Source organism: Oncorhynchus nerka, linkage group LG15 (assembly GCF_034236695.1).
Source record: "Oncorhynchus nerka isolate Pitt River linkage group LG15, Oner_Uvic_2.0, whole genome shotgun sequence".
Taxonomy (NCBI): Eukaryota; Metazoa; Chordata; class Actinopteri; order Salmoniformes; family Salmonidae; genus Oncorhynchus; species Oncorhynchus nerka.
In genome coordinates this window covers 58242359-58259764 of record NC_088410.1, presented here as the reverse complement: position 1 = coordinate 58259764, position 17406 = coordinate 58242359, and the positions used below count along the sequence as shown (strand labels likewise).

At 42.5% G+C, this 17406-nt stretch overlaps 1 protein-coding gene across 1 annotated transcript in view; it reads left to right on the top strand.

Annotated features, from left to right (window-relative positions):
- Positions 1-17367, top strand: part of kcnb1 (potassium voltage-gated channel, Shab-related subfamily, member 1) — a 74554-nt gene extending 57187 nt beyond the window's left edge. Inside the window, 3 exon segments of the mRNA XM_029682871.2 lie at positions 10606-10816; positions 10976-11526; positions 11529-17367. Of these exon segments, the coding sequence (XP_029538731.2) occupies positions 10606-10816; positions 10976-11526; positions 11529-12815 (2049 nt within the window). The 3' untranslated portion in view covers positions 12816-17367.
- The last annotated feature ends 39 nt before the right edge of the window (positions 17368-17406 follow it).

The window sequence follows — 17406 nt, the reverse complement described above, 5'->3', positions numbered from 1 at the left end:
CCTGTCTCCTACTGGTCATTTCCATCCTATTACAGGGACGCTGGGACAGTTGCACCTATATCTAAACCAGCACCTCTATCGGTGACCACCACATGGTGGCGCTCTCTTTCAGTCCTTATGTAACGCTTTCGACACCTTGTAGAGTCCATGCCCTGAAGAATTGAGGATGTTCCGAGGGCAAAAGGAGGGTGTGGGCAGCTCAATATTAGGAAGATCTTCCTAATGTTTGAAATACATCAAAACTATGTATATCAAAACTAATTTCACACATAATAGGGTTAGCATAAAGACATTCAATTAACCAAATTCTGATGAGTGAGTGCCAAAAAAGTGACTTTGACAAATTCTCCTCGAGTCACAAACAGGTCATAATGTATCAGAAAAAGCAGATTCTGCAGTTTCAAAATCACATAACCTTGCCAAACAACTCTTAAAGCTCTATTTCAAAATATAATAATTGACAGAATTACTGCTATTACATGCGCTCCCCGTGTGCTCTCGCAACACTCAAACCAGAGTAATACATTTAGACTTAAAATATTCCATTCTGTTCTTTTGAAAGGCATTTTCTTAAATTCATGAATGCATTCCGTAATACCTGACCATAACAAAAGAATAATGAATGATCTGAGTTGTGGTGTTTTTTAATCGATTTTAACACTTGAATTGTGTTGTTTTAATTATCTTTCTTTTGTACATATAGCCTAGTGTTACACAAACTAATGACAATATTGTTGTGTTCCTTGAAATACATTTTCTTTCATATTTTAATGTTGCCTAAGACCTTCATAAGCACAACCAAATGATTATTGTTCCGGTAGCATAAATAAAATGTTTTTATTAGACCTGTTGACTTTCAAAAGACACGTCTTTGGCCCTATCAAGGCACAAGGCGAGACCCAAATGCAGACACAGGAGGCAGATGGTTGGAGTCTTACAATGTTTATTAATCCAAAGGGGTAGACAAGAGAATGGTCGTGGACAGGCAAAAAGGTCAAAACCAGATCAGAGTCGACGAAGTACAGAGCGGCAGACAGGTCAAGGCAGGCAGAATGGTCAGATAGGCAGGTACAAAGTCCAGAAACAGGCAAGGGTCAAAACCGTGAGGACTAGAAAAAGGAGAATGCAAAAAGCAGGAGAACGGGAAATACGCTGGCTGACTTGGAAACATACAAGACGAACTGGCACAGAGAGACAGGAAACAGAAGGATACATACAGTGGTACAGAGAGACAGGAAACACAGGGATAAATACACTGGTACAGAGAGACAGGAAACACAGGGGTAAAAACACTGGTACAGAGAGACAGGAAACACAGGGATAAATACACTGGGGAAAACAAGCGACCACTGGAGGGGGTGGAGACAATAACGAGGACAGGTGAAACTGATCATTGTGTGACAGGCCCGAAGTGGGGTCCAATGAGGCATGTCCAGTGTTAAACACTGGCACGGAAGCATATCACCGGAGATCAGGTTTGCATTAGGTTACAAGCTGCATATAAAACACCATCAAAGGAAATTGTAATTATAGCCTAACAGTATTTTATTACACATAATAATAGGCCATAGCAGTGGGATCCAACATAACATAAGAACATAACAGTATAACACCAACCTTTGCTTAGTTGAGATCACTTTATGAGTCAAAATGCAAGCAGAGTGCAATTCTCTGCTGGGCGCGGGAGATCAATTTCGCCTACAATGTATTGTGTGATATCAATAAGATGATCAATAGTCTATAGAGCCTAACTATAATGCATGGGCAGAGAAGCACAGGGCAAAGTTCTATTTCCAATTACATTAAATTCTTAAATGATAGGCTATTTAAATGTTGTTTCATGCATTTGCCTATTTTTATATATAATAAGAGAGGTCTGATTTTCTTCACGTACGCCTGCCTGCTCTTTCCATGATAAAGACTGACCAGGTGAATGCTATGATCCCTTATTGATGTCACTAATCCACTTCAATTCATGTAGATGAATGGAATGAGACAATTTAAAGAAGGATTTTGAAGCTTTGATACAATTGAGACATGGATTGTGTCTGTGTGCCATTCAGAGGGTGAATGGGCAAGACAACAAATGTAAGTGCCTTTGAACGGGGTATGGTAGTCACGTTCGGATCGTTTTCCTCCAAAGACTCACAAGATTCGTCTGAAGGTAACCCTGTACACGTTTTTAAATTAATGGAAGTATATATGGAAGTAGTTTAGTGCCTAAAATAAGGGGTTAAATACATGTAAAAAGAAAGAAAGAAAAATGTCCTGATCTTTCTTATATCTCGCAGATATAGGATAGGCACTTCAGAACAAACTTCCTTTAGAATCTTTGTTTACTATCTGTATATCCATGTATGGGCTGTTAAATGTGCTTCTATGGGCTCATAGCAAATCAAATCAAAGTTTATTTGTCACGTGCGCCGAATACAACAGGTGTAGACCTTACAGTGAAATGCTTACTTACAGGCTCTAGCCAATATTTAAAAAAATATTTTTGGGGGATACCTTAATGGGGTCTACATTATTAAACAATTCCGTATGTTAGCTTAATAGAATCTATAATAATAGAATCTGCACAATTCAAATCCACTACATTACAGGCCTAAATAAAATCTGGATGGTGTATGCATGTTTAGGCCAGGGCCTGACTAGGTGTCGGTATTCATTATGGATGCCGGTACAGTTTATATTTCGGTGCAGGAACTCCTCCTCTTTTGACCTAATATTCTATAGGACATGCAGGAACCCAAGCAGAAGAAAAGTTCAGTTCGGTTACGGTGAGCTCCTGCCCAAGTCAAGTACTGTGTTAAAGGAAAATACAAATAATGTCCTGTTTGGAACACTGACAAGTATGTTGCTCAATCTGATTGGGGGGGCCTGGCTCCTCAGTGGTTGGGCCTGAGCCCACCCAGGCCCACCCGTGGCTACGCCCCTGTGCTTGGGTCATCCATTTGTAAACTAGTCATTACTACTACATGTAGTGTAGGCGAGCAAGGACATAATACAGGTGAGTAATACTAAAGATTCAGATTCAGTGTTTAATATTCACATGTGCAGGGTTGCAGGTGTAATTTGAAGAGTAAGTGAAATAAAATAATGAGAAAATGGTCATAAAAAAAATATAAAGATGAGTTGACATGTTGTCAGGGTGAGTTAAGGATAATGAACGCTGACTTGTTGGCTAGTAGCCTAATCTACTGATGAGTAGTAGGCCATCGAGTAGCTGTTGCCTAATCCGAGTGTGTGAGAGAGAAGAGAGACAGGTGTAAATCTGGACTTTAGAAAAGGAGATGATGATGGAATCAGCATTTCTCAATCCCATAGTCTGAGAGGCACAAATCGAACAGATGCTTCCTCCACATGATCTCCCAGAGCCAGCCCAGACATTACAATACATTTTTTATTTTTTTATTTCACTTACTCTTCCAATCACATCTCCTCATCATCGCCTATAGGCATTCAAATATTGCTGAAGCAAGTCATCTGACTCGAGAAACTATAGGACTGGACTGGCTGGAATTGTCTGGACTACCTGGACTGGACTATATGGGACTGAACAGCAGGCGGGACAGTTGTGTGTGTGTGTGTGTGTGTGTGTTTACGAGACACAAACAAACACACACACATAAACAAACACACACACACACACACAAACACACACACTTGGGAGCAAATTAAAAACAAACAGCAATTACCCATCATAACAAACACACAGTGGTTGGAACAGAAGCAGCAGCATGGTATCATTATAATAGATCTAAATCTATGTATTAAAGCACATACATGTCAGTTTATGCTTCTCTGAATCATTATTTCTAAGTCAAGTCACTACAGAGACCTATTGTATTGTAATGTCTGGGCTGGCTCTGGGAGATCATGTGGAGGAAGCATCTGCTCGATTTGTGCCTCTCAGGCTATGGGATTTAGAAGTGCTGATTCCATCATCTCCTCCTAATACTCGTGTCAATGGAAAAGGACTGAAGGGCCAGCTAGAGTGATATCCTGAATGGTCAGCTAGAGGGAAACATGGATAAGTCACTGTGAGTAATGGTCAGCCAGGCAGACAGACCGGAAAGTGTTCCCCATTGTGTGTGTGTGTGTGTGTGTGTGTGTGTGTGTGTGTGTGTGTGTGTGTGTGTGTGTGTGCGTGATGTGGGAGACTATCGGCTTTTTAGACCTGTCACACTGGACTAGCCACACTGAGCCTGAGGCTAACTATCAGTTAACGTTTCATACACACACACACACCGTATACACCAGTGTACACCATTTAAGATGAGGAAGGACGATAATTGTTTTTCATGAGCATGTCCATATTTCTATTACAGCATATTGGATGACTCATTCATATTCCATTCAGCCAGTTCAATGTAACATCAATAGGTTTAGGCTACTACATGATACTCTAATTTTCCCTATACCCATCATGAGGTTGCCACATTAAGGTTTACAACGAAGGTGCACACAGGTCGAGAGAAAGATTTGAGGTGACAGACATTTACACATTCAATACCACCTTGCACACTCTTACCTGCATCTGGCTGATCTAGGGTGTAATCATTAGTCCAACAGTTACAAACCAGAGTTTCTATTGGACAAATTCAGGTATGTTTATCCCCGTTTCGTTCCGTTTGAGACAGAAGTATCTACGCGCTCTCCTCCTCTCACCTTAACCCTTCGCTTGTGTACTTCAATGCACAACACTCCATCTGTATGTGACCAGGCGAAATAAACTTTTCAAGTCAAACCATATCATACCTCTACACACAGCCTACATCATTCTCACCATATTAGCTAAAGTAACATCATAATCAACGTGGCTAATAGAACTAACGCGTTAGTAAACAATCATGCAGTACATTGTACAGTGAGTAAGCAGTTTAGCAGATACACCGCCGGGCCCCGGTGGTAATATAAATTGGTTAAACCAAAAGTGCACCTTCACTTGGAAGAGTTCCAGTGTTGTGTTGGATAGCCATAGCGAGCTATCTAACATAGCATCCCTTTGTTTGAGCCGGGTGTTTGAGTAGGCTAAACTAGCTAGCTGCATTTTATAGCTTCTTCTTCATTCCTTCATTGAATACATACATTTGTTCAAAACGATTCAGCTATTGTCTTCCTCTCTCTGAGCCAACTACTCACCACATTTTATGCACTGCATTGCTAGCTATCTGCATCTTATTATTTCAGTACTAGATTCATTCTCTGATTCTTTGATTATGTGGACAACATGTTAGTTCATGCTGCAAGAGCTCTGATTGGTTGGAGGATGTCCTCCAGAAGTTGTCATAATTGCTGTGTAAGTCTATGGCAGCGGGTGAGAACAATGAGCCTCCTAGGATTTGTGTTGAAGTCAATGTACCCAGAGGAGGACGGAGGCTAGCTGTACTCCGGCTACCGCTTGGTGCTACCCTACAGAGTGCTATAGATGCTACTGTAGACCTTCATTGCAAAACAGTGTGTTTTCATCAATTATTTGGTGACGTGAATATATTTAGTATAGTTTGATCTAAAAAGGATAGCTTTTTAAATGTTTCACTTTTTTTATGACGGATGGTCCTCCCCTTCCTCCTCTGAGGAGCCTCCACTGGTATACACACATGTTCCATACATGCTCTGGAGAGATGGATTATATCCAATGTTACTACAGTTAACCCCAGGTTAAAGCACTACCGTTGTTGGATACCATCAAGATAAGACAACAGTAACCTTGGGACCTATCTTGGGATATATATCATACCATTGGAATTCATTTGTATTTGAATACAGTCGGAATACTTCTGAATAAAGCAACTGTTACGTATGGCTTGTTTGTTCTAAAAAAAGGTTTTGTATTCAACCTTTTTAGATCGAAAATTAAACATGGACTTATGACATGTATAATGCCAAAAATAATTTGCATGAATTTACATTTAACAATATGACTTTTCTACTTTCGGGCTTCCTTGTGCTCTAAAAGCTGTTTCCTTCCATTGTTTGACCTTTTTCTATTTTGTATTTTGGTTGAACTGTCAGATTGTTGCCATTCTGCTGGCTAAGCATTATCTCACACTCTAACGCTCACTCATAGCTAGCAGGCAATTGTAGTCCGATAAGTGGGTCATGAGTTAAGAACTGTTCCAAGTCAGTCCCCCTGCATTAGGCTGAGCTTCCAACCAAACACACACAAAGACTTGTCAGCTTTTTATTGTGGGGTGGTTGATTGGAATCAGCTCACTGGCTTCAAGACAGCATGCAAATTTGCACTGGACATACATTGACTACGCGGGGTGAAGTTGTATTTTTTCCCCTTATCATTAAATCATACATGAAAATTAAATATGTGACAATGTGTAGACACACAACAGAAAAAGAAAACTTTCCAATTCACATTGGACCAGAAAGTTGTTTGTTGTTTTGCCATGCAAAGTGCTGACATAACCTGTCTCTGCTCTGATACTTTTTCTGATAATGCACTCACTGAACTTAACAGTAAGTCCCTTTGGATGAAACCGTTGGCTAAATAGCATATAGCTGATTTTCAGTACCAGTCAAAAGGGTTTTTCTTTATTTTTACTATTTTCTACATTGTAGAATAATAGTGAAGACATCAAAACTATTAAATAACACATATGCAATCACGTAGTAACCAAAAGTGTTAAACAAATCAAAATATATTTTAGATATATTATTTTATAGATATATTTAGATATATTTTAGCCACCCTTTACCTTGATGACAGCTTTGCATACTCTTGGCATTCTCTCAACCAGCTTCACCTGGAATACGTTTCCAACAGTCTTGAAAGAGTTCCCACATGCACTGAGCACTTGTTGACTGCTTTTCCTTCACTCTGCAGTCCAACTCATCCCAAACCATCTCAATTGGGTTGGGGTCGGGTGATTGTGGAGGCCAGGTTATCTGATGCAGCACTCCATCATTCTCCTTCTTGTTCAAATAGCTCTTACACAGCCTGGAGGTGTGTTGGGTCATTGTCCTGTTGGAAAGCAAATGATAGTACCACTAAGCGCAAACCAAATGGGATGGTGTATCTCTGCAGAATGTTGTGGTAGCCATGCTGGTTAAGTGTGCCTTAAATTGTAAATAAATCACAGACAGTGTCACCAGCAAAGCACCCCCACACCATCACACCTCCTCCTCAATGCTTCACAGTGGGAACCACACATGCAGAGTTCATCTATTCACCTACTCTATGTCTCACAAAGACACGGAGGTTAGAATCAAAAATCTCAAATTTGGACTCATCAGACCAAAGGACAGACTCCACCAGTCTAATTCTCGTGTTTCTTGGCCCAAGCAAGTCTCTTCTTATTTTTGGTGTCCTTTATTAGTGGTTTCTTTGCAGCGATTCAACCATGCATTTTTTAAATTTAATTTTTCCTTTATTTAACTAGGCAAGTCAGTTAAGAAAAAATTCTTAGGGCCTCCAGAGTTGTGCAGTGGTCTAAGGCACTGCATCGCAGGGCTAGCTGTGCCACTAGAGATTCTTAGTTTGAGTCCAGACTGTTGCGACCGGGAGACCCATGGGACGTATGGTGTAAAAATTGCAAGATTATGTTATAATACTTTTATTGCATCAAATGGTTGTTTTATGAAACAGAATAGAGTATTCTTAACTATTGTGTGTGTAACATTGACATGAGAGATTTACGATGTCTTTTGGGTGATAAAAGCTAAAGAGCATTCCAGAGCATGAGTTAATGTTTCTGCTCTATACCGTACCAGGGAGAGATGGTTCCAGTTTGGAGTCGGAGGACTAAACACTGGTCTAGACAATGAAAACTGTTGACACAGCAGATACTGTCTGCTATGTATTATAGGTATCTTTCATACAACAGATTCTATGTATCTGTTGTTTGTCATGTAGGTTGAAAATGGTGTATCTTGGCTATTTATTTTACCTTTATTTAACTAGGCAAGTCAGTTAAGAACAAATTCTTATTTACAATGACGGCCTAGGAACAGTGGGTTAACTGCCTGTTCAGGGGCAAAAGCACAGATTTGTACCTTGTCAGCTCAGGGATTTGAACTTCCAACCTTCCGGTTACTAGTTCAACGCTCTAACCACTAGGCTACCCTGCCGCTATAAAAGACCTTTGTACTTTTGTCTCGGGGCTCTCAACGAATCATCTGAGCGTGAATCGTCGACCAGCCGTCATTAGCCATCATCATTATCGTAGAGCACTCAATCGATTCACTTTATATGTGTGCGTTCTATTGACCTGCTCCCTTATTAATAAGTTATTAAGGATTTAGTTTAACTCTGACTTGTGTGATAAGTTTTCTCTCCTCCTTTGATAGTAAAGAAATTAACCACTACAGGTGGTGCATAATTTGCCCAGCATCCTCTGGGTTAGGGGAGGGTTTGGCCGAACAACATGTTCATTACACAGGTGAACCTTGTGCTGTGGACAATAAAAGAAACCTTTAAAATGTGCAGTTTTGTCACATAACACCATGCCACAGATGTCTCAAGTTTTGAGGGAGAGTGCAATTGGCATGCTGAGTCGGTTGCCAGAGAATGTAATGTTAATTTCTATTTGGCAGTATATCCAACTAGCCTCATAACAGCAGACCACGTGTATGGCGTTGTGTGGGGGTGAGCGGTTTGCTGATGTCAACGTTGTGTATAGAGTGCCCCATGGTGGCGGTAGGGTTATGGTATGGACAGGCATAAGCTATGGACAACGAACACAATTGCATTTTATTGATGATGATTTGAATGCACAGAGATACAGTAACGAGATCCTGAGGCCCATTGTTGTGCCATTCATCGACCGCCATCACCTCATGTTTCAGCATGTTAATGCACGGCCCCATGTCGCAAGGATCTGTACACAATTCCTAGAAGCTGAAAATGTCACAGTTCTTCGATGGCCTGCAATACTCACCAGAAATGTCACTCATTGAGCAAGTTTGGGACGCTCTGGATTGACATGTACGACAGCGTGTTCCAGTTCCCACCGATCTCCAGCCACTTCGCACAGCCATTGAAGAGGATTGGAAAACATTCCACATGCCACAATCAACAGGAGTATTTTTCGCTGCTAATACATGTGTAATAAAGGCCTATTTATTTATTTTGTACTTATCTTTTTTTTTTTTTTTATCATGGCAACCCTACTTCCAGCAGCTATGCACGACATGGTTTCTGAATGTAAAATGAGAGTCCCGGTGATCTGCTATAGGAAGATACAACTGTTCTACCAGTAATATGGGTCAGGGGCCTCATTTATAAACATTGCATTTGCACAAAATATGCCTAAAAACATGCATGCGCCAGCTTGACTTGAGAATGTGCTTAACCTCCTGCAAACTTCAGTTTAGACCATACGTAGCCTACGCACAGTTTCTAGTGGTTAAAGTATTGCATTGAAAGAAGCCAAAAGTAGTAGAATTATGCAAATGGGGAATATATGATGACACTCTTATGCGTAACAAAAAAAACAGAGCGCTTACTATAATAACAAGATTCAATCGTTTCCCGTTAAGCAGAGGCGCGATAATCAGGTTTGCATTCAAAAATATTGTGGCATCTAATTTTTGGCATCTATTTTCCTATTATTTCCATGATCGTTGCGTAATATATTCCTCACCTTTTCTTACTTTGATGATTTCCAACACTGGACAATTGAGGAGTGGAAAAATATTGCCAGGAACATGACAGCGTGTTCAGTTCACTGAGTGGTTTGCGTAGTTCCCAGACGTCAACCCAATGGAGCATCTTTAGAAGGTTCCGCCTTCCAATCTATAGCAACTGTGTGATGCCATCGCATCAGCATGGACCAACATCCCTGTGGAACGTTTCCGACACATTGTAGAATGCCGAGAATAATTTTCGTGCAGGGCAGCATATTGGTTCGGGAAAAAGTAAATGCAAAACAGTATTGAATTCAAAAGATCTGTTTACAGGTGATGGTTTTTCAGGCGGAGTTACAATGCTCGTTCACACGCACACAGTTTTAGGATAGGTCTGATTTATAACGGGAAAGATGCGTATGTCAAGGTAATGTATCAATATTTTTGTGCGTGCGCAGTCTTTTCAGAAATGGCGCAGGCAGATATTTAGTGTAAAATGTATGCAGCGGTTATAGATGGTTGGGTTAGATGCAAGCCGTTTTCGCCGTAGTAATGGCGCAACCTTTACACTAATGAATCTGCAGTCGGCAACAACGGTACAGCGAAGCCTTATTATCAAAACAATTATTAACTGGGAGATTTTTTTCAGAGATGTCCAGTACTCCCAAAACAAAACAAATGTTTGCATTGCAAAATATTAGCACTATAGAGCCCTGATTATGATACTGATAATATATTTAATAATGACACTGAGTCCCATACTCCCAATTGGCACCCTATGAGCCCGTGTCAAAAGCAGTGCACTATACTGTATAAGGTATTGGGTGACATTTGGGACACAGACAATGTCTCTGGCTGTCTTTTGACCAATCAGATCAGCTCTGAAAAGTAGCTGATGTGAAAAGATCTGATGTGATTGATTAAAAGACTAGTGGAAACAATTTTAGAATTGGGCTGCCTGTGTAAACTCAGCCTTTGTGTCGCAGATCCTCCTCAATGATAACATCTCTCTTTTTTCTCCAGATCCTAGCCATCATCTCCATCCTGTTTATCGGGCTGTCCACCATCGCCCTGTCCCTCAACACCCTGCCTGAACTGCAGGACACCGACGAATTTGGACATGCCTCAGACAACCCCCAGCTGGCCCACGTAGAGGCCGTCTGCATCGCCTGGTTTACTATGGAGTACCTCCTTCGCTTCCTCTCATCGCCCACCAAATGGAAGTTCATCAAAGGTGAACACTTTCGTTCTTAATATGCATTCATGATGTGCTACTTTTAGTGTCTGTGTCCATTGTAATGTACAGTATTTATTGGTGTTGTATGTTTCAGCTGGTGCAAGTAAATGTCCCCTTATAAGGATGAATAAACTACCGTCTTAACTTATCTGTAAGGTCCCTTGAACGTGATCGACCTGCTGGCCATCCTTCCTTACTACGTCACAATCTTCCTGACCGAGTCCAACAAGAGTGTTCTACAGTTCCAGAACGTCCGGCGGGTGGTTCAGATCTTCCGGATCATGCGTATCCTTAGGATTCTGAAGTTGGCGCGTCACTCCACGGGGCTGCAGTCTCTAGGTTTCACACTGAAGAGGAGTTACAATGAGCTGGGTCTACTCATCCTCTTCCTGGCCATGGGCATCATGATCTTCTCCAGCCTCGTCTTCTTCGCAGAGAAGGACGAGGATGACACGAAATTCAAAAGCATCCCGGCCTCCTTCTGGTGGGCTACCATTACTATGACAACGGTGGGTTATGGGGACATTTACCCTAAGACTCTGCTGGGTAAGATTGTGGGTGGTCTCTGTTGCATTGCAGGGGTGTTGGTGATAGCCTTGCCTATTCCCATCATCGTCAACAACTTCTCTGAGTTCTACAAGGAGCAGAAGCGCCAGGAGAAAGCTGTGAAGCGGCGGGAGGCACTGGAGAGGGCGAAACGCAATGGGATGGGAGCATCGTATCCATGAACATGAAGGAGGCGTTCGCCCGCAGTGCCGAGCTGATGGATGTGGTGGTGGAGAAGAGTGAGAGGCCGCTGACGCAAGACAACCACCTGTCACCCAGCCACTGGAAGTGGACACCTAAGCGGGCCACCACCGCCTCCGAGACCAGCTCGGCCCACTCCTTCAACCCTGTGGAGTCGCAGACGGGTTCCCCCAGCAAGGCCAGGGCCTCCAGTCCTCAGGGGCTCAACCCACAGAAGCTGGAGGAGATGTATAACCAAATGGCCAAGACCCAGTCACAGCCCAACCTCAATGCCAAAGACAAGAGCTCCAGGGCTGGCAGGCAGAGGGATAGGGATGAGATAGAGCTGGGGACCATCCCTGGGGGTCCAGGGGACCCTATGCTAGGGGGTCGAGAGGGGGTGGGGGACATGAAGAGCCTGTCTAGTATTGACAGCTACATCAGCTGTGCTGCAGACTTCCAAGAGAATCCACGTGGTGTCTACGCCCATAGTCCAGCCTACGGCCTGGCCCTCCTGGCCCAGGAGACCAGCCGTTTCTCCCACATCAACCCAGTCACGGCCCTCTCTGGGCGGGTCAGCACCAACCCTGGCCTCCAGACCACCCTGGAGCATGAGCCCTTGCTGGATCCACTCTCTGCTGTGAAGTCTGCAGGTTCTGGCAACACTCGTAACTTTAACAACCCTCTAAAGGGTGGTGGCCTTTCCTACAAGGTGAACTACAGGAGCAGTGGAAGGGAGTCAGTGCCAGGACCAGGCCCTTCCCCCAGCAGCGGTGGTCCTCTCTCAGACAGTTCCGTCCTGTCTGACCGCTCCCTGCTCAGCCCAGAGACGTCCATCTACACCACAGCCAGCAGCAGGACACCGACCAAGTCCTCTGACAGCTCCACCCTGACCACTGCCCTGACCTCCACACCGGCCGTTTTCACTTTCCACGACTCCTCCATCAGTAAGTACATTGACGCCGACACAGACGAAGATGAGCACCTGCGGGACATGTCGGAGGCCACCAGCCCCTCGGAGCGCCTGCTGGCCGGCTCCAGTCCCCCCAAACACAGCAAGAACATCAACAGCGGCTACAACCAGAGAGGCATCAACCACCTGGCACCAGGCACCACCCAGCGGATGCTGGGGCAGAACTGCCTATTCCCTGGCCTGGATGGGGGGACGCGGGGGAGTGGGGGCCACACGGAGAACCATGTGGTTCCAGAGCTGCCCCGCAGGTCCAAAGGGGACAGAGGAAGGTCTAGTACCATGGACAAGAGTCTCTGAGCTACAGATATAGGGCAGAGCAGAGGATAGCACGGCCAGCGTTAAGAGAGCTGGAGCAAGGAAGACTTATGTCAGGGACATCCAGAGAAACACAGACAAGGTACTGTATGGAAGGCAGAGAAAGTGATAGAGAAAGAGAAAGTAAGAGAGTGAAGGAAGGAAAGAGACACACTGTGCAGAATCCCTTTACAAACTGACAGAAAGGGCCAGGAAGGGAGAGAGATTCAGGGCAGCGTTTGGGCTGTGGTGTGGTGTTCAATACTATGGGAAAAGACTTGCAGGACAGATAAAGAACACTCTCCCTCTTCTCCCCCCCTTCCTGTTAGCCACGGTACACAAGCTACCATAGAACTGGGCAGAAAACTCCCACAAACCCAACTGAGCAGGGGCCCCACAGGGAGACGTGGGAGCAGGTCAAAGCAGAGCATGCTGGGAAGGGACATGGTCTGTTGGTTGGTTGAGGCTGTGGTGGTCCATTTCAGTGGCTATGGGGTAAGAGGCAGGATGAGGGGTGAGGTGGGAAACAGCAAGACAGTCATCCCCTATATTCTCCCACAGGTCTATATATATCAGCTGACCACTGTCCCATTCCGCCCCAGCCCAGCTCACACTGTAGAAAACTACACTCTTAGAAAAAGGTTTTCCAAAAGGGTTCTTTGGCTGTCCCCATAAGAGAACCATTTTTGGCTTCAGATAAAAACCTTTTTTGTTCCAAGTAGAACTGTTTGGATTCCATGTAGAACCATCTGTGAAAAGGGTTCTACATGGAACCCAAAATGGTTATATTTTGAAACAAAAGGGTTCTACCTAGAACCAACCTTTTAGGTTCTAGATAGCACCTTTTTTCTAAGAGTGTAGGGAGGAGTTACGGTAGACACCAATAAGCTACTTACTAGTGCCCCCCTAGACCCAAACCTGGCCTTAGTCATATGTGAGTGTGTGTGTATGTGTGTGTATGTGTGTGTGTGTGTGTGCACGCGTGTGTGTGTGTGTGTGTGTGTGTGAGTTGGCGTGTACGTGTTTAAAAGATATCCACACTTTTAGATTGTCTCACCTGATTTATTTTTATATAAATAAAGTAGGTTACCTATAGAAATGTGTGATTTGCTAGTCTGTTGTGTCATGACCATAACTGTTTGAGTAATTCTGTATGACATATTTCTAGACAAGTTACAGTTGCTGGAGGTTTACAATCCAGACTCATCTTAGGGAAAACCACCGTCTGTCAAAAAGAGTCTTGTTCTTCTTGGTACCGTTTCTTTATCACATAGTAAGAGTAGAGGACCACATTTGATCTGACATTTCTGTCTGTGAATGTCTTGATTGTGTGTCGTTTTATTTTTATTGCATTGGGTTTGAGTCAGAGGGGAATGGTTGAAAGAAACCTCATCTTTTTGGTATTAAAGTCAGGAATCATAAATATCCCTGAAGATTTTTTGCATCAAACACACATTTAGGAGAGCTCTCCTCCAAGACATGCATCTACCAAACAGCCTGCCTCTTCCTCCCAGTCATACCACCAAGACAAAAGGGGCTCGATTCAATCCATATCGGGGAAACTCAGCGTAACTGCGTTATTGAAACTGAAAAGCAACGTTTCCGCGTTAGCAGAGAATGCATTCATGGTAAACGCTGCAAGTGTCAGCTCAATAGGAAATTACATTTACATTTCAAGTGCACTTTCATTAACGCTTCAAGCAATACAGATTAAATAGAGCCCAGAGTTCAAAATAGTCACTTCAGCTGATGTGCTGAGATGTGTAAAAGAAAAATGACCTGTTTATTTTTCTGGTACTTTATAAAGAATGTGGTGAACGGATTTATGAACCTATATTTCCAAATCCAAGCAAACATTTATGATATATGTTCAGATTTAAAGTGAAACATCGATAAAGCTGCCATAACATGCATCATCATCATTTTCCTTTCAACAACATAGAGCCAAAGACTGGTCCATTTTGAACTGGAGTTGGAATGAGCGAGAGAAAGATCCCCCATACAGTACTCCTTAGGTTGCAGTATAAGTCTGAACAGCATATTAATTCAAAAGAGGGAAGAGTGTTACTTCTCACTTATCCAGGAAACCTAGTTACAGGTTTTGATTGAATAGCATGTCTAGTCTTTTTGAGTGCATCTGCATTCATCCGCACACAGACATACAGACATATTGAAAGGACAGCCCATACACAGGTATACAATATCTACAAGATAGCTCCAGGCCTGCCCAGTTTCCATAGTAACAAGCTCCATCCTGGCAAGGCTGATACCAGAGCTGCATAGCTCTGCTAATTGGGGTGGGAATGTCTAATTGTATCGAAATGCATGCATTCTTTAGGTTTACACACTCAAACATACAGTAGTTGTTACACAGGAGTGCACGTAGACAAAGAAACATCCTGTAACCACCCATTCCCCCCTGCCTAGTTTTGAATAAATGCATGATAATGCATTCTGAAGAATAGACGTCACAGTGCATAGATATCACTGAAGATGCTTATCATTTTTTTTTTAAAGACAGACCCACAACACTGTCCACATACATGTCCATGTGTTCGTCCTTGGCTCTCTTCCTCTTCCTCTTTCTGAGAAAAGTTCGTGTGAAAAGGTGAGAACATCGCATCTCCAAAGACGCATTTTTCGCACCCATTCCTGTCTGAGCTGGATCCGAGCGAGAGAAGCTATGTGAAAAGAATAGCAATGACTGTAGGAAGGGCAGAACCTCTGAAACACTGTGTATGTGTGTGTGTTATTGTCACGTTTAAAGGGACTGATGCTCAGCCGAAGGCTTCCACTTTGTTAGACATTAGCTAGGTTTCTATCCAACTGGCGACAGATTTTCATACGAATATTCTAAAATCCACATAACAACAATATGCGCATTTTCCCACCAGAGATGTGTTTCCATCAAATTGACTTGTTGCGGATAAAGGCATGTGCGTGATGATTTAGGCCCATTGAACATACAAAAAATAATTTTGCCGTTATATTCCCATGTACCGAATAAACAAAATCTATGTTTAATGGTTTTCCATCCCATTTTCAAATATACTGATGGCTTTGTCACACTAAATTTTGCGTTAAATAGCAAGTGTGTCCACTATGGTTTTGGCATATGAGCTCTAGTCAATAGGCTACCTACCTGCATGATGAGAATATTATGGATAAGAGCGATATTATTTTTATTTGTCAAACGGCAGCCAAGCGTCGATCATCATGTCAACAGAATGAGACCCTTGAAATGTATTGGAAAGAAGGAAGCTCACCACCGTGCACCTTCACAACCCTGTGAAGTTCACCATGATTTATTTCATCCGTAGCCTAATAAACTGCATGCGTTCCCGAGTCATAACCGGAGGACCACACAACATATCGCATGACTACATTTACTTCGATCTTATGGTTATTATTCATATTTGAGGATAAAGTGTTCCTACCACCAATTCTTGCATAATTCATTTTACCAACACAAAAAGATCCCACCTTGTCTGGCATATTCTGTTTGTCAACATTTGTAAAGTTTACCGACACATTTTCTGTTTCCATCAGGCCTGTCATGACATTTTTTTTAATCCGACATGTACTTTAAATGTATCTGGAAACGTGGTTAATGTTAACATCCCACCTTGTTGAACCAACGTGGAATAGACGTTGAATTGACGTCGGTGCCAGTGGGATGGATGATTAGAACTGTAGAGTGGACATACGATGTCACTGTTTTGTGTTCATTATTTTCACAACGCACTTGAAATCCATCTCGTTAAATTGGCTGTCATATGTATGGCGTTGGCTTCTTGTGCACTGTCTAATACGGAGTTGTGTTGCTGTCCCATATGTTTCACATAACCATGCATCATGTTATGCTCTCACTGCAAGAATACATAGTGGGAGTCAGGGACAGTTTTGTCACGTAAAATATCTCTTTAAAAGAAAGATGACAATCAATTCTTCATGAATAGACATGATATACGTTGTAGCATTGCTATGAGATGATCCTGTGGAGAGTATTCGGTTGGAAAGACTAACTGGAAAACACATCATGGACACTTACAGAGAGGAAATAGCCACTGATCGCCTTTACATATTTGTTTTGGTAGAATGATTCTGGACAATGTTCTGACAAGGTGAAATGTGTTTACTGCTATACTGTGACCACTGACCAATGTGTTTAAAAAAAAAGTTTATGTAAATTTGCTGCTAGTCTTTGTATTTCTTTTTCTTTCTTAAAGGGCACTTTATACATCAGTCTCTCTCCATCTCTGAGTGAGTCACCCAACATCGAAACGTCTTGTAGCGTACAAGAGCTTTAACTTTTACTGTAGTCCTGAACAAAAGGGTTTCTGATGTCAAAGGATTTGTAAGTGTTATGTTTTAATGAGAAAGCACAATCAAGTGACTCATTTTATTTATCATATTTTGATAAGATATGAATAACATTCAATTTAGGATATTAGACAAATGCCATTGAAATTGATGTTGGGATTTCAGGGTTAGGGTCCATTTGAAATGCTTGGTAAATTGGAATTCAATTCGAGAATTGGATTTGGAAATGTAATAGATTTGAAAGAGATCCCAACGAGTCATTCCCAACCAG